At 44.0% G+C, this 24,422-nt stretch overlaps 1 protein-coding gene across 5 annotated transcripts in view; it reads left to right on the top strand.

Moving 5' to 3' along the window:
• Positions 1–24,422, top strand: part of CAPS2 (calcyphosine 2) — a 48,460-nt gene that overhangs the window by 8,960 nt on the left and 15,078 nt on the right. For 3 of the 5 annotated variants that reach the window (XM_030215148.1, XM_030215146.1, XM_030215147.1), the window contains exons 4-12: positions 3,727–3,772; positions 7,986–8,102; positions 8,661–8,846; positions 11,861–11,983; positions 14,316–14,383; positions 15,652–15,771; positions 18,276–18,350; positions 22,051–22,146; positions 22,338–22,431. In XM_030215148.1, coding sequence (XP_030071008.1) covers positions 3,727–3,772; positions 7,986–8,102; positions 8,661–8,846; positions 11,861–11,983; positions 14,316–14,383; positions 15,652–15,771; positions 18,276–18,350; positions 22,051–22,146; positions 22,338–22,431 — 925 coding nt within the window. The remainder of the gene's footprint in view (positions 1–3,726; positions 3,773–7,985; positions 8,103–8,660; positions 8,847–11,860; positions 11,984–14,315; positions 14,384–15,651; positions 15,772–18,275; positions 18,351–22,050; positions 22,147–22,337; positions 22,432–24,422) is intronic. The other 2 variants (XM_030215150.1, XM_030215149.1) reach the window with 2 other exon arrangements.

The following is a 24,422-nucleotide window of genomic DNA, read 5'->3' as shown; positions in this document are numbered from 1 at the left end:
ATCGACGTTGCATACTTGTGCGCAAATGTGTGCTAAAGTGTAGGGCAGTACTTCAGGAGAAACAGAGACAGCCGACTCGGTGGGTGAGCTAAGTTCTGAGGTGGAGTGTTCGGACGCACAGGTGCGATCTTAAATAATGGATGAAGATTTAAAAAAAAATTCTGGTGGTGCGTCAGGATGTAAAAGAAGTGCAGGACGATATGAAAAAAAGATATTAAAATAATGGAAGAATGCCAAGAAGAAATCAAGAGGAAAGCGATTGATGGATCTGCATTCCTCCTCCTCCTCCTACTTACCATTTCTACGACTCATCAAGCACGGACAGCCAGGCCCTATGGGAGAAGATGGAAGTCTTGGAGAACAGATTGTGCCGTTGGACAAATTCCTGGAGGAAAAGTCCATAGTCTGCTATTGAGGCAGACATGGGGAAGCAAATGCTTGCCCTAGGATTTGTGGTATGGAATGTTGCTACTCTGAGATTCTGCATGGAATCTTGTCGCTCTTTAGGATTCCAAAATCTTTCTATTCTTTGGGATTCTACACGGAATGTTGCTACTCTTTGAGACTCTGCATGGAATCTTGTCACTCTTTAGGATTCCAGAATCTTGCTGTTCTGTGGGATTCCACATGGAATGTTGCTACTTTGAGTTTCTGAGTGGAATCTTGTCACTCCTAAGCCTATTCCCTCTTAACTTTGTCGTATGCCCCCTCATTCCAGAGCTCTCCTTCATTTGAAAAAGGCTCTCTTCCTGTACATAAATGCCCTTGAGATATCTATCATGTGTCCTCTCTCCCTCCTCTCTTCCAGCGTATACATGTTGAGGTTCATAAGCCTGTCCCTATCATTTTTGCATTCAAGACCGCTTACTAATTTCGTAGCCGCCCTCTGGACCGACTCCATCCTGTTTATATCTTTCCGTAGGTGCGGTCTCCAGAACTGCACGCAGTACTCCAAATGAGGCCTCACCAGAGACTTATACAACGGCACTATCACCTCCTTTTTCCTGCTTCGGTGCTAATTGGCTCGTTAACCAATCTAGTTCCACATGCATCTCTGGATAGCGTGCAACTGTGCATGCGGAAAAAGTGCACTCCATTTATAGAATCCAGCCCTAAGTGCTTAATGGCCTTTAGTAGAAGGGCCCCTTAGTGCATTTTCCCTCCAAATTTAGCAAGGGACTGGGAAGGGCCAGGTGTACCAATCTGCATCTTCTCCCAAGCCTTTAATATATAGGGTGACTGATTATACACCCATTCTGCACCTGGACTAGCTTGCTACATCGCTGCCTGGATGTCCAACCGACATCTGAAACTGAACATGGCAAAGACTGAGCTCCTTGTCTTTCCACCCAAACCCTCTTCTCCTCTTCCTCCACTTTCTGTCTCTGTTGACAACGCCCTCATCCTCCCCGTCTCTTCAGCCCGCAATCTCGGAGTCATTTTTGACTCCTCCCTCTCCTTCTCTGCCCATATCCAGCAGACAGCTAAGACCTGTCGCTTCTTCCTCTATAATATTAGCAAAATCCGCCCATTCCTCTCTGAACAGACCACCCGAACCCTCGTCCACTCGCTCGTTACCTCTCGTCTTGACTATTGCAACCTTCTCCTCGCTGGCCTCCCGCTTAACCACCTATCCCCCCTTCAATCTGTCCAAAATTCCGCTGCACGTCTTATCTACTGCGTGAACCGATACTCTCATATCACCCCTCTCCTCAAGTCGCTTCACTGGCTCCCGATCCGCTACCATATACAGTTCAAGCTTCTCCTATTGACCTTCAAGTGCACTCAATCTGCAGCCCCCCATTACCTCTCTACCCTCCTCTCCCCGTATGTTCCCACCCGTAACCTCCACTCTCAGGACAAATCACTCCTTTCTGTACCCTTCTCCACCACCGCTAACTCCAGACTCCACCCCTTCTGCCTCGCATCACCTTATGCCTGGATCAGACTTCCTGAGCCCATACGCCCTCCCTGCCCATTTTCAAGTCCTTACTCAAGGCCCATCTCTTCTCCCTTGCTTTTGGCGCCTAACCACCTTCCCATTCCTGATACCTACACTGACTACATAGTTTTTACCTTTAGATTGTAAGCTCTCTTGAGCAGGGACTGTCCTTCCCCATGTTTAAACTTGTACAGCGCTGTGTAACCCTGGCAGCGCTATAGAAATGCTAAGTAGTAGTAGTACACCCACTGTAGCTCAGACCAGGTTCTTATGCCTTGATTTAACTATACAAAAAACTTGCCTTTACTTAAGCCACCCATTTATTTATCCCGACTGACTCTGTACCACCCATCTTGTTCCTATCCATATATCTGCATTTGGCCCCTCAGCTATAAGGTAAGGCCTTTTAATAAAATTGTATGGTGGTATATGTATAAGTGTCGATTAGGCGGTCCTGGGAATGTAGTTTCAGCAGAGCAAGATTGGGGTTGCAATGTATGTACGCATTTTATAAAATACACAAGTACATGCAGACATTTATACCGGCTTTTGAACAGGTACAAATGTGCAGTTCGCATGTGCGGACGCTACAGGGGCTGATTCTGGCAACTTGTTTTATAAAGGCACATAGGCGCCTATGCCGTCTTTGTCAAATAGGCTTAGAATGTGCATCTGTTTAGATGTCTAACATAGGCGCATATATGTGTAAATGGAGATAGAGCCAACCAAGGAGCTGTCCTTTGACACTCAAAAACGTTTTTCAAAAGGAGGTGGTTTGAGTGACTTAAAGATGGACAAAGTTCTCCCCTCAAACACTTCTCTAAACCCAAGTCCGAGCGAAGTTAACCATGGATTACGCGTGTCTCAAAACCAGCGTATTAATGCTGAATGGGACATTTTCCAAGGAGATATGATAAGAGGTTTATAAAATCCTGAGTGGAGTGGAACAGGTAGATGTGAATTGCTTGTTTACTCTTTTTCCAAAATTACTAGGACTAGGGGACATGCAAAGAAGCTACTAAGTAGTAAGTTTAAAACGAATCAGAGAAAATATTTCTTCACTCAACAAGTAATTAAACTCTGGAATTCTTTGTCAGAGAATGTGGTAAAAGCAGTTAGCTTAGCAGGATTTAAAAAAGGTTTGGATCATAAAAGAAAAGTCCATAAGCCATTATTAAGATGGACTTGGGAAAATCCACTGCTTATTTCTAGGATAAGCAGCATAAAACCTAGGATCTTGCCAAGTGCTTGTGACCTGGATTGGCCTGGAAACAGGATACTGGGCTTGATGGACCTTCTGTCTGTCCCTGTATGGTAATGCTTAAGTTCTTATGTTCTAAGGGATACATATGTTTCCATTCAAAAACATGAAAAAAACATATACTTTGAAGGACCTCCGAAGTCTGTTTCCTCTAAGCTGAGTAGGAGTCTTTCACTTGCATTGCTGGCAGCAAAGTGTGTGTGTGTGTGGGGGGGTGGGGGGGGGGGCTTCAGCATTGTGTCTTCATTCTTTAGAGATAGGTAGGTTCTCTGGAATCCTGCAGAGCTTGCCAATCCCTCACTATTGAAAATGTGTTAGTGAAACAGCACCTCCCACTGGCAGGACTGTAGATGGAGGACTCCTGCTCAGCTTAGCAGGAACAGTGCTTCCCAAACCACGCATCATTCTGCACGCTGCCACGGATACACGTAAGTAGCACTTTTTCAGAAACTTGATATGTGCGTGTATTTGAGGATTTGCACGGTAAACAGCACCTAATGTTTCTAAAATTACTCCTTTGTAGAGTACCATCTCTTGACCTTGGCAAACTTGGAGATTCAGATGATGAGGTAATGTTTAAGTTAGTGTGTATCTTTCTATGTAAAAATGTCATTTTGTAAAAGTTACTTTACAGCTTGTTTAGAAAATCTCTGCTAGTTTTTCTTTGACAGTTTGAAAGGTGCTTTGATTTTATATTGCCACAAACACTAAATAGGTATAGCATAGTGGTTTGCATTAATTAGTGTCCAATGTTCCCATCAATCTGTTCCCATATGGCTTATTACGGGAACATTGGGCACTAAAGGATTAACCCATCTACTACTACTACTTGACATTTCTAAAGCGCTACCAGGGTTACGCAGCGCTGTACAATTTAACATAGAAGGACAGTCCCTGCTCTAGGAGCTTACAATATAAAAGACAATCTATATTTAATTTCTTTATTAATTTTTCATAATTACAAAGACATAAATCTTTGACTGATATACCAATATTACATAAAGCCTACTATGTTATTTAAACACAAAGAAATCATATTTATACAAGAAAAAATATTGGATCTTTATAGTCCACAAAAATGAGAGATCCAAGGTTTCAACACTGGAAGTTGAATTTTTAACAGCAAAATTATAACAAGGAAATATGAGTAGGTGGTTATCCTATATCTTATAGTCCAGCTAATTCTATCGGTCAGTCTTTCTTGGTGTCTTGCATATCTAGAAAGGCACACAACTGTTCTTGCTCATAGAATATATATCTACTAGACTTTGAGCCCGTAAAAACGGGCTATTATAGGAAGGGGGGGTTGAAAGGCCCGCCCCCACCGCCGAGTTTGCCGCTGCCCCTCCCCCTCCGAGTTCGCGCCCCCCCCACCGAGCCGTCACCACCCACCTTCCACCCGGCCGGGCCCTCGCTCCGCTATTGAAACAGCGAGGGTCCGGGAACGCAGCACTGAGCTCTGCTGAGCTGCCGACGTCGGCCTTCGTTCTTCTTCTCTGCCTGCAGCTGCCTGTCCCGCCCTCGTGTGACGTAACGTCGTCGAGGGCGGGACAGAGGCAGAGAAGAAGAAGGAAGGGCGATGTCAGCAGCTCAGCAGAGCTCAGTGCTGCGTTCCCGGACCCTCGCTGTTTCAATAGTGGAGCGAGGGCCCGACCGGGTAGAAGGTGGGTGGCGGCAGCGACTCGGGTGGGGGGAGCGTTAGACGGCGGTGTCCCTCCCTCAGCAATGCGCAGTACAGACCCTCTGTGTTCCGCCCCCCCGTCATCACGTATTGACGTGGGGGCGGGGCAGAGAAGGTCTCTACTGCGCATTTGCGAGTGAGTACGGTCACTCGCCGTTTATATGTTTGATTTTCTTTAAAGGTAATCAAGCACTTGCAGGGAAATCTCAGCTGAAAGGAAGCACTAATCAACAGAGTTCTTTGTCTCATTTCCAAAAATTTCTTCCTTCTATGTTGTGTCCAACGGGAAATATCAGGAAAGATTAGGACTTTACTTCCCAGAAATTCAGGTTTGATATTTTTGAAGTATAAGCGGAGCATCGCTTCCTTATCTTGCAAAAACACAAATGTAACAATTACAGGTAATAAGTAATTTAGTTAGTATAAGAGGAGAGCGTTCCATCCATGCGTCCTACCCGATCGCCCATAAAAGACAATCTAAAAGACAGGTGTACAATCTAAAACAAGTATAGAGTCCATCTGATAGGAATACTATGATTCACAAAGGTTAGGTGCCGAAAGCAGCATTGAAGAGGTGAGTTTTAAGCAGAGATTTGAAAATGTTCCCATCAATCTGTTCCCATATGGCTTATTACGGGAACATTGGGCACCAAAGGGTTAACCCATCCAAGTGCAGCATGGTAATCCTATTTAATTAGTACCGGGTCAAATTTTAGTACAAATTGAGCAATATTGAACCATAGGCTGAGAGCACCTGGGCTCTAAAAACTAGAATAAGGAAGGTAATGGAAGAGAGTCGCAAAAATCAATCCAGCCTGCTAAGTGTCAAACAAACTTTACAGTAAGTTACTTTTTGACAACTGGAACTGTTCTCTGCCGATGACACCTGTGGGAATACTGTTGGATCAGTACGAGAAATTTGGGGTTCGTAAACGGGGAACCAGTACTTTTTATAAGGAAGGCGATAGTTGTGGGGAAAAGAATCATTTTAGGGGGATGGGTAGGAGATGGGAACCCTTCCTTTTGGGCTTGGAGGAATCGTTTACACGGGCTAAAGTTGTTGGAAAAAAGAGAGGCCTGGGGTTCTCCAAAACGAAAGAAGCATTTTTTTTGCTTGTTTGGGAGGCATATCTCCAGTCACTTCCTCATAGGGCGAGGAGTTTAGTTTTGAATAATATTTAATCGTTGTTTTATAGGTGCTGGGGGACCTCAATGGGTAGAGGCGGATTGGAGGGACTTCTTGGCAGCACGCGCTGGACCCGGGCGGGGAGGGGGGGGGGGGAGCCTCTGTGTTTAAAAAATTTTTTTTTCCCTTTCTTTTAGTTTGGTTGCGTAGGCACTCGTATTTACATAATGGCTATAGCAGGGTAAGGCGCAGGGGGAGTTGTAAAGTATGTTAGATAGTTCTTCTTCGTCACTCCGGCAGGTCACCAGAGCCCAGATCTCAAGGGGTATTGATGAGGAGAGTTTCTGTATAAAGGGGAGGGGTAGGTGGCTAACTGTGACTTCTTTTTCAGTAATTCTAAGTAATCCCTTGTTGGGAGTTTGAAATATATTCATATGAATAATACTGTTACGATAGGGATAAGTTTAGAGGGTCACTAGTGGAGAGAGGGAGGGAGTTAATGGGGGTTAACTAGTTTTGATACTGGATAAGTATGTGTTGTTACTATGCAAGATGTTTCGTTAGAACGATATACATAACAGACAATGTTGTCATTATATACTTGGTTAACCCTTTAATAAAAAAAAAAAACTGGTGTATATATATATATACAATTAATAAAAGAGGGAGGGAGGGGAGTGGGTGGGAGGGGGGTTATGGGTAAAAATATTTGATGATGCAACCATAGATTTGTTTATACTTAGTTGATTTGGTTCACAATGGGGCTCATTTTCAAAGCACTTAGACTTACAAAGTTCCATAGGTTACCATGTAACTTTGTAAGTCTAAGTACTTTGAAAATCTGCCTCCATGTATTCTAGCATTGTATTTTGAAGGTGGTGATTGTTTCTTGTGTTGAATCGTCAATAAAAATTGTTGAAACATACAGTAAGTTACTTTCAATAAAAGCCATGTGTGCAGCAAAAACAAAGGCTTCTTGCATTAACATATGACTTCTCAGGTGATACTAATTTATGACACCCCTAGACAAATCAGACGGGATAGTTTTGTAAACAGAAGAGCGTCTTAAACACTTTACAGCGTAGTTCTTGAGTATTACTTGGATGGGAGATTAAAAAGTCCGCGGAACAATTGTCATCCAAGATAAGTAATGATTTCAAGTGACTCTTAACTCAGCATAGTGTCTCTTTTATAAGTGCTTGTAAGGGTACAGTGGCAAGAGTTATTGTGAATTTGATGTGGAGTTTTTTTGACGATTTATGATTAAAGTGGTGCCCTCATTATATCAAAGGTGTGTCCTTTAAAAATGAGGTGTTGCTGATATCTCTGAGGTCTTTTTTTTTTTCTCCACTTTTTTCATTATCACCTGCCACAGTTGCCCACAAACATGTTGTTTACATGGTAGAATTGTTGGAAAGTTTCTGATAATATATTCTACTTATTCCGCAAATTTACAGATTAACCCCCCCCCCCCACTGAATGCTTCTTATTTTTATAAGGGGAACCCTTTTTTCTGCATTTGCACAGTACCCACTAATACCCAGGTGTGGTATTAGTGGGTACTGTGCTCCTGAGGGGAAGCATCCTTTAGATGGGACATGTAAGGGAGCTCTTATTGCCTGGTGTGTGAAAGAACCCGTAGCAGAACAGTTCAGATGATGATTAATGATCCCACTGTCATGCCTAAGTTCCAGCACAGGCTGCAGACATGCTTCTTCCAGTTCCCCCCCTAATTAGGCTTAGAAAAGATTTGGCCTCATTTTTTTCAGCTTAGTAACCCTTAAGGTAAAGTACACTAAAAATAAAAATGGCAGACCTGGCCAAGAGAATTTGTTTCGTAATAGTGTTGACAGGGAGATGGATTTAAAGAGAAAATGTGAGCAAATGTTGGAGGTAAGACTGTAGCCAAAACTTGGATTTCAGCGTTGAAGGCTACTTGGATGATTACTGTGCTTTTTAATTTATATTTTAACAGAACAATTATACTCCACTCAGTAAATGGTATCCTCGCCTTGGTTGTCCTGATTCCTCGTCAACTGTTAGTTGGGGCACACCGTTACAAACTCCTGTTCGTCGTCATCGCAGTCAGAAGGTCAGTTAAGAGAGTGTTATTAGAGTATCAACAGCCTTCATCTCTTAATATAAAGTGCTCTATGGCGTCCTTTTACTAAGTTTCGGTAAAAAGTGGCCTTAGTGCATGAGAAAGACACGCGTAACGCTGCGCTAAGGCTGGTTTTACCACAGCCAGAAAATGGCCGATTTTTCCACTTTCCCCAATTAATGACGATACGCTAATGTTGAGACAAAGGAGTAGCGTGATCAACAGGACACTTTCAAGCAAGACCAAGGAGACGAGAAGTGAAAAAAAGAAGTTCTTTAATAGTACAAAAGACTCGACATGTTTATGTTTTATAATGAGTTAGAAAACCCAGATGCTTATTAAGTCTTGTTTGTTGGGTGTCAAATTATGTTGCCTGTTAGAAAGTAGTTTCCTAACACACATAGCCAGAAAAGTGTAGCTAAGCTTATTTATATGCATGTTTACGATATCAAGCATCATCAGGCCCATTAGTACTAAGTGGTAAACTGGGTATTTACATTATATACAAGGGGGCAGTTTCAAATAGTAATGCGTATTCTTTGCTTTTAGCTTTCATCATTAGAGCAAAAGATAGTTCCAGAAAATTTGCCGCAACCATCGGACAAATACAAATCAAAGTATCAGCAGTATGAAGCTGAAATGAAAGAAGGGTACAAACAATATTCACAGGAAGTTGCAGAAAAAAACAAAAATGCACAGCCTCAACTATCTGAGAGGAAAGTAGCAGACAAGGAGGTAAAGTATAGATTAAAAGACACACCCTCAAGTTTTAGAAATTTGGGTGCCCTGCTCTACGCTTACCCCTGGATTCTATATAGCGTGACCCAGGGGCGTAGCCAGACTTCGGCAGGAGGGGGGTCCAGAACCCGAGGTGAGGGAGCACATTTTAGCCCCCCCCCCCTGCCATTGCCAACCCCCCCCCCCCCACCACCAACAACTTTGACCCCCCCCTCCCGCCGCCAACCCTCCCCCACTGGCGCTCTTTTCTGCTGGGGGACCCCAATCCCCGCCAGCCGAGGTCCTCTTCTTCCTTCGTTCTTTTCTGATGTCCTGCACGTTGTACGGGGTTGGGGTCCCCCGGCAGCAAAGGTAGGCGACAGCGGGTTGACGGCGGGGGGGTTGGTTGAGAGGGTCGTTGGCAGGGGGATCCAGGGCCAAATCTACGGGGGCCCAGGCCCCCATGGCCCCACGTAGCTATGCCCCTGGCGTGACCAAAATTTTGCAAATATGATCGTATTCTGGATTTTGCGTGTGCAATTTAGTTACTTAAGCCAATCAGCACTGATAATTGACACTTAAGAAGCAATTATTGACTAATTGGCATTAATTAAAATTTATACGCACAACTTGCTAAGCGTATTCTGTAAAGTGCTGCGCGTAAATTCTAATGCGCGCTGCTAAAAAGGGGGCGTGGGGGGTGGGCCATGGGTGTTCTGATAATTTACACGCAGGGTTATGGAGTACACCGGCCTCGCACTTAACTTAGGCACCGGTATTTACACCATGTTTTACTTGGCGTAAATAGACGCACCTAGACTTAGACACAGGCATGGCCGCTTGGCGTTTTCTATAAACCGTGCCTAATTGTAGGCGTGGCTTACAGAGTACACCTAGGCGGACGTATTTTCAGCGCCGAGTTTTCAGGCACCATATAGAATCTAGTCCTTAGCACGCAAATTTATGTGCACAATTTATAGAATAAGGTCAGTTGCACCCACAATTCATAACTGGTTCCTAATTGGAATTAAAAGCCAATTATTGGCTGTAATCAGGGCCATAGAGAGGGGAGGACAGGGGCACAAGTTTCCACCTCCCCCAGGATTGCCACTGCTGCCCCCCACCCTCCGCCACAACTCCATATACCTTGGCTGGCGGGGGTCCCCGGGCCTTGCCAGCAGAAGAAGCCTTCCTCCAGTGCTGTTCTTCACTCTGCATTTGCTTTTTTTTCCTCGCATTGCGCATTCTCAATTTTATCAAAACTGAGCATGCACGACGTGAGGGGAGAAGTAGCCACAGGGCAGGCAATGTGATGGAGTGAAGAACAGCAGTGAAGGAAGGCTTCTTCTGCTGTTGGGACCTGGGGACCCCCGCTAGCCAAGGTATATGTTGCGATGGGGAGGGGGGGGGACGGCAGCGGCGGTGGCCCTGGCTGTAATTGGTCTTAATTAGTGGTTATGTGCAAAACTTTTCTCTAGTCACTATCCTCAAATTCCAACTTCAAAGGGGCATGAACATGGGAGAGGCATGGGCAGCTCAGGGGTATGTCACGCAGTTAGGCGTGCGTATCATAGAATACTATCATTTATGCACTTAACTGCCTACAGTTAATTCTCTCTTAGTCTTGAGAACTACAAAAGGAAAATAAATAGCAGATAAAATTCTGATGTGAACTTGAGTATGTATCAAAACAAGGATGTAGTGTGATCAACAGGACACTTCCAAACACCCAAAGAGGTGTGATGAAAAAGTAAAGTCTTTATTCAGTGCTGAAAAAGGTCTCGGCACAGCACTTAAGTATGTAAGAAAGCCCAGCTAATGAGTGGTATCCTCTAAGTGGTCCAGTATCCATGAACTGCACATGTCCTTATCAGTGTGGACCAGAACGATTGGACAGTCTGGATGCTCACTGTCTACCATCATCAGGGATTCCTTTACCTCTGTACCAAATGGTGGAATTCCCTCCCGAAATTCATCAGATGGGAACCTAATTATTTGATATTCTGGAACTACCTTAAAGCCTCTTTATTTAAGCACTTTCTCACGGATAATCATAATTAATTTAATCCCCTAATTGTACAATTATTCCAATTACACTGTTCCATTTTAACTGTTTTACATGACTATAAATTGTTACCTTTTTTGCACTCAATCCTCATTTACTTAGGTGCCCTTTTACTAAGGTTCACCAAAAAATGGCCTGCGCTGGTGTAGATGCATGTATTGGATGCGTGCAGGTCCATTTTTTTTTTCAGCGCAGCTGCAAAAAAATGTTAAGTGTGCGTCTATTTTGGGCCTGAGACCTTACCGCCACCTATTGACTTGGCGGTAAGGTCTTGCGTTAACAGGGGCGGTAATCGTCAGCTTGCATATACTGCCGATTACCGCCCGGTAAGCACCACGTGGTAGAAAATAGAAATTATTTTCTGCCGTGCGTTTCGGACATGCATAGAAATTAGAATCACCACCCGGCGCACGCGGTAGCTGGACGGTAGTTCTAATTTGATGCATGTAGGCGCCGACGCGTTTTAGCAAAAAAGGGTGCCTCTGTTATTACTACTTAATGTATATTATCCCGTATCACGTTTTGTACAGTTAATTACAATAAGTTGTTAGCCACATTGAACCTGATTTATTGGGATAATGTGGGTTATAAATAAAATAAATCTGCCTTATTTACGTGTACCTTTTCAACCTGTTGATTCTTTAGAGAGTAATAAATTTTGTGATTTCTGAACTTCTAGGACCAGAGAAAAAAAAAACCTCCAAGAAACTATCTTAAAAATAAAAAATTCTTTAACTACAAAAATAACCCTTTGTACAGATCTCAAGCAGAGCACTTGTAAGTGCTAAAGATTTATGTTAGTTTGAAATGAGCACCTGACACACGTAGCACAGTTGAGTAAACCCACGGCTTTCCTGATGGCTCACGTTGTTTCTGTTTGAGGTTTTAGAGGCCTTTAAGACCACTTTAAACACTCTGAACCAGGCATGGGGTTGATTTTTTTTTTTTTTTTGCTGTTTGTCTTTAGGCAGTACAGCCTGAAGACGAAAGTTATGATGATATAACAGCTCTTGATATGAAAGCTCTCGTGCAGCAGTGTTACACAAGCAAACCCTATACCGTACAACAGAGCATAAGGAAGCTAGAAGCTGTAAGTTTTTCTTTATAAGGATTCTGTAAATTTACACAGAGGGGCATTTTCGATATGACGTCTAAGTCCGACTTTGGACGTTTTGCAAAAAACATCCAAAATCTGAATAGGAAAGAAGGTCATTTTCAAAAAAGAAAAAAACGTCTGTTCTCCCCCCCCCCCCCCCCACCAAAATAGTGTTTTGAACAAAGTTTTGTGATTTGAATGTTTGTTTGTTTTTTGGTCCATTTTCGGGGAAAAAAAAAGTCCAATTGCAAAACGCACAAAATCAGCCATTGGGAAGTAGGAGGAGCCAGCATTTTTAGTAGACTGGTCCCCCAGACATCCCAGCAAAGCAATAGGGCACCCTAGTGGGCACTGCAGTGGACATCACAAAATGCTCCAAGATACACGTCCCGCCATTGTTCCCTTGTCTACTGAGCCCCACAAAACCCACCCAAAACTCACTACCCCAAACTATACCACTACCATATCCCTTATGGGTGAAGGGGGGTACCTATTTGTGGGTACAATGGGTTTCTGGTGAGTTTTGGAGGGCTCACAGTTTCCTCCACAAGTATAACAGGTACGGGGAGGTAGGAGCCTGGGTCCACCTGTCTGCAGTGTACTGCACCCACCTCTAGACAACTCCAGGGACCTGCATGCTGTTCTAATGGACCTGAGTATAACATCTGAGGCTGGCAAGTAATGTTTTAAATCACATTTTTGGGGGGTGGGAGGGGGTTAGTGACCACTGTGATTCTGGGCAAGTTTTTTAACCCTCCATTGTCCTAGGTACAAATAAGTACCTGAATATACTATGTAAACTGCTTTGAATGTAGTTGCAAAAACCACAGAAAGGCAGCATATCAGGTCCCATTTCCCTTTCCCTATTTGAGATTCTACATGGAATGTTGGTAGTGGAGGAGTAGCCTAGTGGTTAGTACGGTGGGACTTTGATCTTGGAGAACTGGGTTCAAATCCCACTGCAGCTCCTTGTGACTCTGGGCAAGTCACTTAACCCTTCATTGCCCGCAGGTACAAATATGTACCTGTATATACTATGTAAACCTCTTTGAATGTAGTTGCAAAACAAACACAGAAAGGCAGTATATCAGGTCCCATTTCCCTTTCCCTATTTGAGATTCTACATAGAATGTTGCTAGTGGAACTGGGTTTGTTGCCCACTGCAGCTCCTTGTGACTCTGGGCAAGTCACTTAACCCTTCATTGCCCGCAGGTACAAATAAGTACCTGTATATACTATGTAAACTGCTTTGAATGTAGTTTCAAAAACCACAGAAAGGCAGTATATCAAGTCCCATTCCCTTACAAGCCCATGCCTTCTTGTCACCACGCATACCTTTTCACTTGAGGTAATTCTATAGGAGATGTTTAATGGGTATTTGAAGGTACAGATAGGCAAACACAGCGGGGCTAACATGAAGGATGATGCAGAACAAACACGTTCAGTAGACTAAAAAGTTCACATCAGATGCTTTAGTTAAAAAAAAAGTGAACTTGTTTGTGCCGAGGACTTTGGTTCTTCTGTGGTTATCATTCGTATTTGAAGATATATACACATGAAACCTTATGTAACTGATTGTTCCTCACCTTGATGAAGTAAGGAAAGGCACGTTATCATGAAATGAAATGAAAACCAATTTGTCCTTATTTTAATGAAGACCACTGAGCAACTCTTGTTGTTTAACCCAATGCGGAGTGGAGGAGTGGCCTAGTGGTTAGGGTGGTGGACTTTGGTCCTGGGGAACTGAGTTTGATTCCCACTTCAGGCACAGGCAGCTCCTTGTGACTCTGGGCAAGTCGCTTAACCCTCCATTGCCCCATGTAAGCCGCATTGAGCCTGCCATGAGTGGGAAAGCGCAGGGTACAAATGTAACAAAAATAAAATAGATACTATTGGAGATTCTACATGGAATGTTGCTACTATTGGAGATTCTACATGGAATGTTGCTATTCCACTAGCAACATTCCATGTAGAAGCCTGCGCGGCCACATTGGTGATCTGCAAGGGCCGACTTCTACATGGAATGTTGCTAGTGGAATAGCAACATTCCATGTAGAATCTCAAATAGCAACAGTGGAGGAGTGGCCTAGTGGTTAGGGTGGTGGACTTTGGTCCTCAGGCACAGGCAGCTCCTTGTGACTATGGGCAAGTCACTTAACCCTCCATTGCCCACCGCATAGAGCCTGCCATGAGTGGGAAAGCGCGGAGTACAAATGTAACAAAAAAAAATGCTGCTGTTTTCTGGATCATAGCTCATCTGTTCCTGCCACTGATAATTTTTTCCAGATGTTTTGAAATAAATTGTAACCACGGGTTTTTGTTTTAGGAAGACTTAGCTGCTCAGCGGAGAAAACAGGCTGTTGTAGAGCAAGTGATGATAGATCAGTTATCTAGGTAAGAGTTAACCTGCAAAATGAAGACAATCCAGCTAACCAAAGGGCCCTTTTACTACCCAGTGGAAGGGCTACCGCCGGGTATGCGCACAGGAAATCGGCACTACCGCCAGGCTCGCTTAGAAGCCCAGAGGTAGTTTCAGCTTCTGGCACGTGCCGTTTCCAGACTTCATCCGAGCCCCAGGTTTTGCTGGCGGGGGTTGGGGCCCCCTGCCAGCAAAGGTATTTGGTGCTATGGGGTGTGACGGGGGTAGCGGGGGGGAGGCAAGGAGACCGGCGCTGAAGAAGGCGTCTGCTGGTGGGGGTTGGGGACCCCCGCTAGCAAAGGTATTTGGTGCTGTGGGAGGGGGGGAGGCGGTGGTTTGGCAGACTAAACTGTGCCCCCCCCACCTCGGGTTCTGGCCCCCTCCCACCGCGAGGTCTGGCTACGCCTCTGGTTCAGGTCTAAACAGATACTTGAGTATATACACGGTTATACTAGTATTCTATAAGGGAAAGTCGGAGCCTGCTTTCCCTTATGGAATAAGCGCCAAATAGGTGCCCCTTTATAGAACTGCCCTGTTGGTGTCCTGTGAAAGCACAGCTTTGATTTCTGGGACCAGAGGAGGGGGACCCAGTATTAGGTATCACTCTGCTCTTCCTACAGTCCTGCAGATCAACTTGTGGTGGGGGAAGAGTAGGAGGATTGGAAGAGGAACCGAGCGTTTTAACGCTGTTGTCCTCCAGGTTTCTCTCAATTTCTTAGGAATGACTAAATTTCACTGCAAGGGTTGGATTTTTGTGGCTCTGTAGAATCACTGTAAACCGTGGGCTCTGAAATCAAGCTCTCTTGTTTATTATTTTTTTAAAGCTGTCATCCCGCAAAAATTAATATTTTTCCTCCTGGGCTGATACAGTTATTAGAATTCTACACTGCCTTGGGGGGGGGGGGGGGGGGGGGGGCTTGGGTTGGGATTTTATTCTCATCTGTGTGGTATTTTGCCTTGTACCGAAGAGTAATGGTATGACTGTGTTGGTCTGTTGGATGTAATTGTTGGTTTTCTTTTACGGTATGTCATGTTTTATGAAAATTTCATGAATAAATAACCATATGAAAGAATTCTACACTGCTTCTAGAGCCATTGCAGGTATCTCCACAGTGCTTGTTATGATCAGTTGACATTGAGATATAACTTGTATGCTTTAATATGTGTGCTAATAAAATATATTTAAGAAATGAAGGTCAGTTGTTCTGTGCATATTTATTTTTTTCCCCTGTGTTGTGTTTAGAGCTGTAATAAGTGATCCAGAGCAAAACACAATCGCTGGTAATGATGAGGCCGTTCATCGCCTCCAAGGGTTTGGACCTGTACCTTTGCGCTTTAGGAAAAGAACTCTACATGACACCAAGTAGGAATCTGCCTCGTTAAACAGTAATATTTTAAGATTATATTTTATGTTTCAACTATTTTTTTATTAATAATTCAGCATATTAAACATTTCCAACAATATTGCAAAAGTTAAATATCAGAACATGTTTCATGTGAACATCAAACATATAAACGGCGAGTGACCGACTGACTCGCAAATGCGCAGTAGAGACTTCCCTCTCTGTCCCGCCCCCGCGTCAATACGTGATGATGGGGGCGGGACAGAGAGGGAAACTGCGCAAAGCCGCTGAGGTCCCCACCGCTCCCCCCCGCCCGAGGTCGCCGCTACTGCTCCCCCCACCCGGTGTCACCGCCGCCAGCCCTCCACCTGGCCCAGGCCCTCTCTCCGCTACTGAACTTACATCCATTCGCCGGAACACTGCACGCACATCAGCTGAGCTGCCATCCGCTTTCCTTCCCTGCCTTTGTCCCGCCCTCGCTGACGTTACGTCACACGAGGGCGGGACACAGGCAGAGAAGGAAGGCCGACGGCAGCTCAACTGATGTGCGTGCTGCATTCTGGCAAATGGATGTAAGTTCAGTAGCGGAGAGAGGGCCTGGGCCGGGTGGAGGGCTGGCGGCGGCGGCGACTCCGGGGGTGGGGGGGAGCCAGCATCGACCTCCGAAAACCCCAATACCAGCCCGTTTTAACGGGCTCAACGGCTAGTAATAATGATAATCATCATCAAAAGTTTTTCTCCCCCACTTTCTTCCATCCACCCCACCTCTCCCTCCCTCCCCCTGTTCTAATGATAGATCACCGCTTGAAACATAAAATAATAACTTGAAACAATAACATTATACACCTGCCAGTGCTGGCCAACAGCTCAAAAGATATGTTGTGACCACAAAGTCTTATTGAGTTTTAATTCACCCCAACTTGAAACTTCTCCTCCTCTGCTACTAACCTCCCCTCCCCATCTATACCTCTGGAGGACCGAAATCTTAGAACCTCTTAACACCATGGCAAAAGCAATTTAAACCAGTTCTTGTCCCCATCCCCCCTTTTTGTTCCAACCTTTTTTATTAATGAATATTTAAGATTTTATTTTAAATAATATTTCTCATTTCAAGGCAGCATACTGATATTCAGGGCCCGGCGCCGGGGTCAGGCCACCAGCGCTGCAGTCCCCGGTCTCACCTGCTTGCCTCCTCGGCTCCGGGCCCCCTTTATTCAAAGCGGCAGTCGCAGATTGCGTCTCGTCTGGCCTTCCCTCCCTGTGTCCCGCCCTCGTGGAAACCGGAAGTTACATCAGACGAGGGCGGGAGGGAAGGCCAGAAGAGACGCGATCTGCGACTGCCGCTTTGAATGAAGGGGGCCCGGAGCCGTGGAGGCAGGCAGGTGAGACTGCGGACTGCAGCAGGCGGGGGAGCGATGGGGGGGGGCAGCGGGCGGCCTTGCCCGGGCCCAGCCTAGTCTCTCGGCGGCCCTGCTGATATTCAGCTAGATAAAGCTTCCACTGTATTGGGCAAACAAGTTTTGCATTAGCTTACCTGGATGGAAATGATCTGTTTTATTCTTCCGTAGCAGATAGCAGTGGTAGTAATTGGGAAATTATGTTGGTGTTACTGCTGCTAGGAGTCCTTTCAAGGAAGCTAGCACATCGCATTGGTTTGTTAACATGTTCCTAGATTATTCCCTAGCAAGTCTGATTCTTGGGGTATCTGTAATGAATATGCATGAGATAACATTTGCACGCAATGGAGGTAGTGCGTGCAAATCTCTCTCGTGAATGTTCTGTGTGGATATCTTGAAAACTCACCACCTACTCCAGTCTTCTCCCTACTGGTCGACTGGGGACACTACAGAAGCACAATTCACAGCAACTGGAGGAGGAGACTCCTAGTTTTCATTTAATAGTTTAATCGAGACTTGATATACCGCTGTTGCAACACAACTGATCGCAGCGGTGAACAATAAAAACAGTAAAATAATCAAATAAAGGAAAGGAAGTGCCATCAGGAGATAGGACAGGAAATCAATCACAGTAGAAGGGGAGGGGATACTGAAGAGCCTGAGATGATGAGTTCAGAATCAAGCAGTGATGAGGTCGGATCCAAAGGCTAAATGACAGTGACACCTAGAGGCTGAATTTAGGGTCTGTGTTGCATGGTTCCAACAGGAGCCTTGGTGAATGGGCTTCCAACTGTGGATTGCTGCAATGACTAGATACAAGTAAGTTGGGGGAGGTAATAAAATAGGGGGAAAGCCTCTGGGTAGCTGCAGATGAAGGCTGGGAGTGCCAGATCCCACACCTGTTCCAGTCCAGAGAAGGAAACTCACGGATTGGAGGAAAAAAAATGCTAACACACTGGCCTTTGGAAATTGCGTTTTAACTTTAAACTGTGTGCTGTGTCTTCTCGGAAGATGCTCGCTTGCTTTTGTGTGTTTGTTTATTTATTTAAATCCGATATCACACCAGTACCCCATGCGTCTACAGAACAATCCCAAATAACAAACTTACATGCATTGTTTCTTTACAGAATCAAGACAAACTTATCACTAACTGAAAATGTACTTTCAAACAAACTGCGATTTGATGCTAGAATCATATCAAGGTAAACATACTTAATGAATATTTGTGTGCTACCATACACCATTTTTAATTCTGTAAGGGAACAGGCAGCTTTCTGACTGTTTCAAATACAGTATTTAAAATAAGTAATGCCAGATTTTGAAATTAAAGTACTATTACAGAACAGATCACTTATCAGACTGATACGCTGCTGTATCTTACTCTGTTGTATAGTGTCATGGTACACACTGATCTGGAAATGGTTATTTCTCTGTGTAATCAAGGCATCTGTTCCCTAAAGAAAAATATACATCATGTTTGAAAATAATAGGAGCCCTTTTTTTTTCTCTATAAGAAATAAAGGCTGGATGTACAACAATAAAACTCGACTCACAAATAGGCCTATGATAGAGCTATAAACTGATCGTGCTATAAATTTTATGTAGCGTGATTAAATATTCCAGCATCTCTCTCTCTCTCTCTGTACCCCTGGTTACAAGTTTCTGTGCGGATCTCATATACAATCTTATCATTGACATGTAAAAGTCAAACTTCTGGTTTACCAGCCTTTCTGTTTAAGGTGTCCTTTTACTAAGCCGTTGTGTAAAGTGGCCTACGGTAGTATGTGCGTGTGTTTTGGGCGTGCGCTGGGCCATCTTTTACCTTGGCTGGGGAAAAAGGGCTTTTTTTTAATGGGCTGGAAAATGGACGTGTTTTGAAATTGAAACTAGCATGCGTCTGTTTACGACCTGAGCCCTCACCGCCACTCATTGACCTAGCGGTAAGGGCTCACGCCCTACCCACGCGGTAACTGCTAATTACTGCCGGGAATGCTCCCCCGTGGTAGAAAATTATTTTCTACCACGGGATTTGGCGCATGCCAAACTCAGAATTACCACCGGGTTCACGTGCTAGCCCGGCGGTAGTGCCGATTTGGCTCGTGCTACTGCACTTTAGCCCTCCCGCATCTTAGTAAAATGACCCCTAAGTTATTACATAAGTACATAAGTATTGCCATACTGGGACAGACCAAAGGCCCATCGAGCCCAGCATCCTGTTTCCAACAGTGGCCAATCCAGGGCACAAATACCTGGCAAGATCCCAAAAAAGTACAAAACATTCTATACTGCTTATCCCAGAATTACTGGATTTTCCCCAAGTCCATTTAATAATGGCTTATGGACTTTTTCTTTAGGAAGCCGTCCAAACCTTTTTAAAACTCTGCTAAGCTAACCGCCTTTACCACATTCTCTGGCAACGAATTCCAGAGTTTAATTACATTGTTGAGTGAAGAAACATTTTCTCCAATTCGTTTTAAATTTACTACATTGTAGCTTCATCGCATGCCCCCTAGTCCTAGTATTTTTGGAAAGCGTACACTGAGGCCCCCTTGTACCACAGCAGGTAAAAGGCTGCTTTTTTGGTTTTTTTAAAGAAATGGCCTTGCGGCAAGTAAAACACTTGCCACGCGGCCATTTCAGGAGGGAGCACTTATCGCCACCCATTGAGAAGGCGGTAAGGGCTACCGCGCTAACCCGGCAGTTACCAGGCAGCGCCGATTACTGCCTGGTAAACACCGGCACTACAAAAATAAAAATATTTTTGTAACGCCGGAAATGGTGAGCGCTGGGGGTGGGAGCTACCTCCAGGCTGTTGCGGTAGCCCGGCAGTACTTCCGAATTAGCGAGCGGTAAACCTGTGTTGGGATTACCACTGCTTAGTAAAAGACCCCCCTGTAGCACCTAACGCCAAAGGTATTAATCTCCAATTTAAATATCAAAATAGGGTGAAGATGTAATCCTCATCGATCCTTAAATGCAAAATCCTTATTGGAGAGAGACCGTGATACAGCTGCATGGTGAAACGTGAATTCATGCCGGTCTAGTGGGTCTCCTGAGTTTTAAGAAAAAAGAATAAAAAGATGATATAAATAAAAGATAAGTACTTGTTCCTTTGCAAGTACCGTATTTTTCGGACTATAAGACGCACCGGACCATAAGACGCACCTAGGTTTTAGAGGAGGGAAATAGGAAAAAAAAAATTTTCCTCTTTCCCTCCTCTAAAACCTAGGTGCTCCGGTGCGTCTTGTCCGGGTTTTGGACCTCCGTCCCGTACTTACAGGATTCCGTGTTCCCTGGTGGTCTAGTGACGTCGGGGCAGGAAAGAGCCCCCTCTTTCCTGCCCATCGCGCTGCTCTCCGTGCTTCTCAATGCTTTCCGACGGTCTCGGCGAGATTCAAAATGGCCGCCGAGAATCTCGGCTCTTTCCTGCCCCGACGTCACTAGACCACCAGGGAACACGGAATCCTGTAAGTACGGAACGGAGGTCAAAAAACGCTACCTTCGGACTATAAGACGCACCCCCCATTTTCCTCCCAAATTTTGGGGGAAAAAAGTGCGTCTTATAGTCCAAAAAATACGGTAATCAATAAGGATTTTGTATTTAAGGATCGATGAGGATTACATCTTCACCCTAAATTTTTTTTTTTTAAAATTATTTCTTTATTCATATATTTCCATATATCATCACAATACGTGAATATGCAATCGGCATTTATACAAAAGGCAAAAATAAAGAGAAATATCATTAACAGCCTTTCTGTCCACAAGTTTAGGAAATTTTGGAATCCAAGAATTTAGAATTTAAAGTAAAACAATATAGCAATAATTAAGGACTAGTGGTTGCAACCTCTGGTTCAGACCCCAGCCTGCATTTAGGGAGGGCACACAACATTCAATTCCACTCTATTTTATTTATTTATTTTATTTAATTGCATTTGTATCCCACATTTTCCCACCTATTTGCGGGCTCAGTGTGGCTTACAATACATTGTAAATGATGGAAATACAGTTTGTTACATTACGATTATGGGTTACATTGTGAAGAGTTAAGGAAGACAGAGTCAGGTCAATCACCTTTGGGGCGTAGGAACTATAGGATATGACGTTGGGGAATTACTACGGTGATCGAATAATAGCAAGAGAGCGATGGGGTAAACAGTTTTTATCTGTGGGTAGATTATTGAATGGGAGAGAGTACGGGGAAGTGGAGTACGTGAGGTAATGTCTTGAGGCATTGTTATGGTGTATATAGCATCTAGAAATTGTTTTAACTGTTTTGGGTCTACAAATTGAAACTGTTTACCCTCAAGCATTACATTACAATAACAAGGAAAACGTAATATGAAAGTTGCTCCCAGTGCCACCACCCTAAGGCGGAGTTCCAAAAAGGCCCTCCGTCTCATCTGTGTAGGCCTTGAGAGATCAGGAAAAATACGAATTTTTGAGCCCAAAAACAGATTTTCTAAGTGTCTCAAGGAAAGCCTTAATACGGCATTCCTGTCAGGCTCCAGCACAAAAGTAACAAGCAGAGTCAACCTCTGAGTATCTTCACCCTAAATTGATATGGCTAAGCTTATTGCCTAAAGAGTTGAATGATGCGCTTCTGATGTATCCAATGATATTTAAATGTATTGATATTTAAATTGGACATTAATACCTTTGGAGTTAACTGCTAAATGAATGGCATTCATATATATTTTACAGAGGGCTCTGCCCATTGTAGAGCCTTTTGTAAAAAAAAAAAAACCCTAGGAGAACTGTGAATGTCCTGGTCTGGGTGTTTCAATTCCTACCTCAACATGCTGTGCAAAATGAGGCTTCACCTGTGATAGATTTCACTCTATATTTGAAAGGAATCCGTATTCTAAATCTCTTTTTAAAAAAAAGAGTTATTTGTTCTAGGAATGGGCGTGATGCTTGTAGAGAGTTAATTGGATTCTTTTTTGGCTATGACAAATCTCTTACAATATACGAGTATCGACAATTCGGAAGAAATAGGTAAGGAAAAACTTACTGATTTTTTTTATTTATTTTATTTTTACATTTGCAGGCTGATTTTCAAAGCACACAGTCTTTCAGAGTTACATATGCAAAGTCTATGAGCTTTGAAAATGAGCACCTTGGTGTACTGTTGGGCTTTTCAGTTTTCTGTTGCAGTTTAAAATTTGTTATATATTCTTTCCTCAAAGGACAAGTACGCTACCCTTCATCAAGAAGGGAATCTATAGTCATCAGCGTGGAAGGAGGAAAGGGAAGCCCTATGAACTTGGAGATTTTTATAGTGTAAGTACTTTCATTAGGATTTATTTACTGCCTTTTTGAAGAAATTGACCCACAGCAAAAACAATTTGGACATAGGCAATACACATTATGGCATAGTCCCCTACTACTTACTATGTCAACAAAATACACACTTATAATATCAGTGGTTCCCAAACCTGATCCTGGAGGCACCCCAGCCAGTCAGGTTTTTGGGATATCCACGACGAATATTCATGAGAGAGATTTGCATGCAGTGGAGGCAGTTCATGCAAATCTCTCTCATGAATATTCATTGTGGATATCCCAAAAATCTGACTGGCTGGGGTGCCTCCAGAACCCTGTTTGGGAACCACCGGCATAGGATGTGAGCAGAGGTGGAACAGATAAGATAGTCACTCTTCTTTCCAACTTGGGGAAACGGTACATGAAAATGATCTCAGCTAGAGTAAGAGTGGATAAGCGTGTACAAAAATTACACGCAGAAATAAAAGTAAAGTGAAGATGACACAGGAATATGGTTTCAAGATGATGTTGAAAAGTCCAGATTTATTGTGTGGCTCTAAAGACTCAACACAGCCGCCAACTGGCCTGCCCTCAGGAGTCTTTGAAGTCTTGAAATATTGCCTATGGATACAATCATGTGTCTGTCGACATATTACCCAATAAAAATCTTGTGCATTAAACTCGATGCTCAGACAGCAAATCAAAGGTAGCCTTCTCAATGCTTCGAGAACTTTGCTTTGCAGAATCGACAGTGAAATGTCGCCTCCTGCAACAGTTTGGAGGAGCTTCCAGAACATGTTCTGCAGATCCTTATTCTCAGAGGCTGATAATCCTCCATACTTTGAGTTTTAGAGTGGGGGAGTTGCCTGCTTAGAACAGCAAACGGGGAGTGAGAAGACCCAAGTACAGATCCCATGGTGGTTCATCCTGAGTTCCTGAGTCTTCAATGTCTTAAGATCAATATTGGGCAGCCTTCAGTCCTGCCATTCAGCATAGCACTCCTTCATGCTGCACAGGTCAAGATGAGGGTCATTCACTTTTGTATTAGGCCAGGGTCACTATGAGGAAAAGCCACCTCAATGGGTGATCACCGGGACTTGTCGCTCCTCGAAAGTACAGTGTGATCAGGATGGGTCCTGACTTGTTCTAGGATCTCCTTTAGCTCCAGATTTCTCTACAGTTTTTCATAGACACAAGGAATATCGTTGGTAGCCCCATTTAGAATAATGGATATCAGTCTATTTTGTTGCAGGGCTCACTGATTTCCGCACACGGCTCAGAGCAGTGGACCTCTAGTGGAATGACTTGGTCAGTTAATCACCTTGTTCTGAGATTGGTTCGCTGGGCACTAGTAGATTTCTCAGATTAGTTCATTAAAACCAGCACAGTGATATTGTCATATATCAGCAAGCAAGAGGAACTTGGAATACTCCATTAGCATTGGAGGCCTGTCTGTTCTTCCAAGGGGTAGAGAAACATCTATTGATGTGGGTGGCACACCCTGCTAAGGCTTTTTTATTTTCATGCAGACTACCTCAGCAGTCATTCTTTTGTCTCTGGAGATTGGGAACTCTCTGGGGCGGGGGTGCCTTCATTCTTATCATGTCACCTTGGAGAGTGCAATTTGAAGGGACTATGAATGTCTTCCTTCAATTGTGGCCACTGAGTGTTCTCCTTCCCATGGCCACTAGAGGGCAGAGGACTTTGAAGGACTTTTCCATCCTGCTTGTCTTTGGAGAAAATGCAGTTACTCAAAACAGGTGTTAGTACATAAGTAATGCTATACTGGGAAAAGATCAAGGGTCCATCGAGCCCAGCATCCTGTCCACGACAGCGGCCAGTCCAGGCCAAGGGCACTTGCCAAGCTTCCCAAACGTACAAAGATTCTTTACATGTTATTCCTGGAATTGTGGATTTTTCCCAAGTCCATTTAGTAGTGGTTTATGGACTTGTCCTTTAGAAAACCGTCTAACCCCTTTTAAAACTGTGCCAAGCTAACCGCCTTCACC

This window comes from Microcaecilia unicolor, chromosome 9, assembly GCF_901765095.1.
Source record: "Microcaecilia unicolor chromosome 9, aMicUni1.1, whole genome shotgun sequence".
In the NCBI taxonomy this organism is placed as follows: domain Eukaryota; kingdom Metazoa; phylum Chordata; class Amphibia; order Gymnophiona; family Siphonopidae; genus Microcaecilia; species Microcaecilia unicolor.
This window is presented reverse-complemented; position numbering and strand designations above follow the sequence as displayed.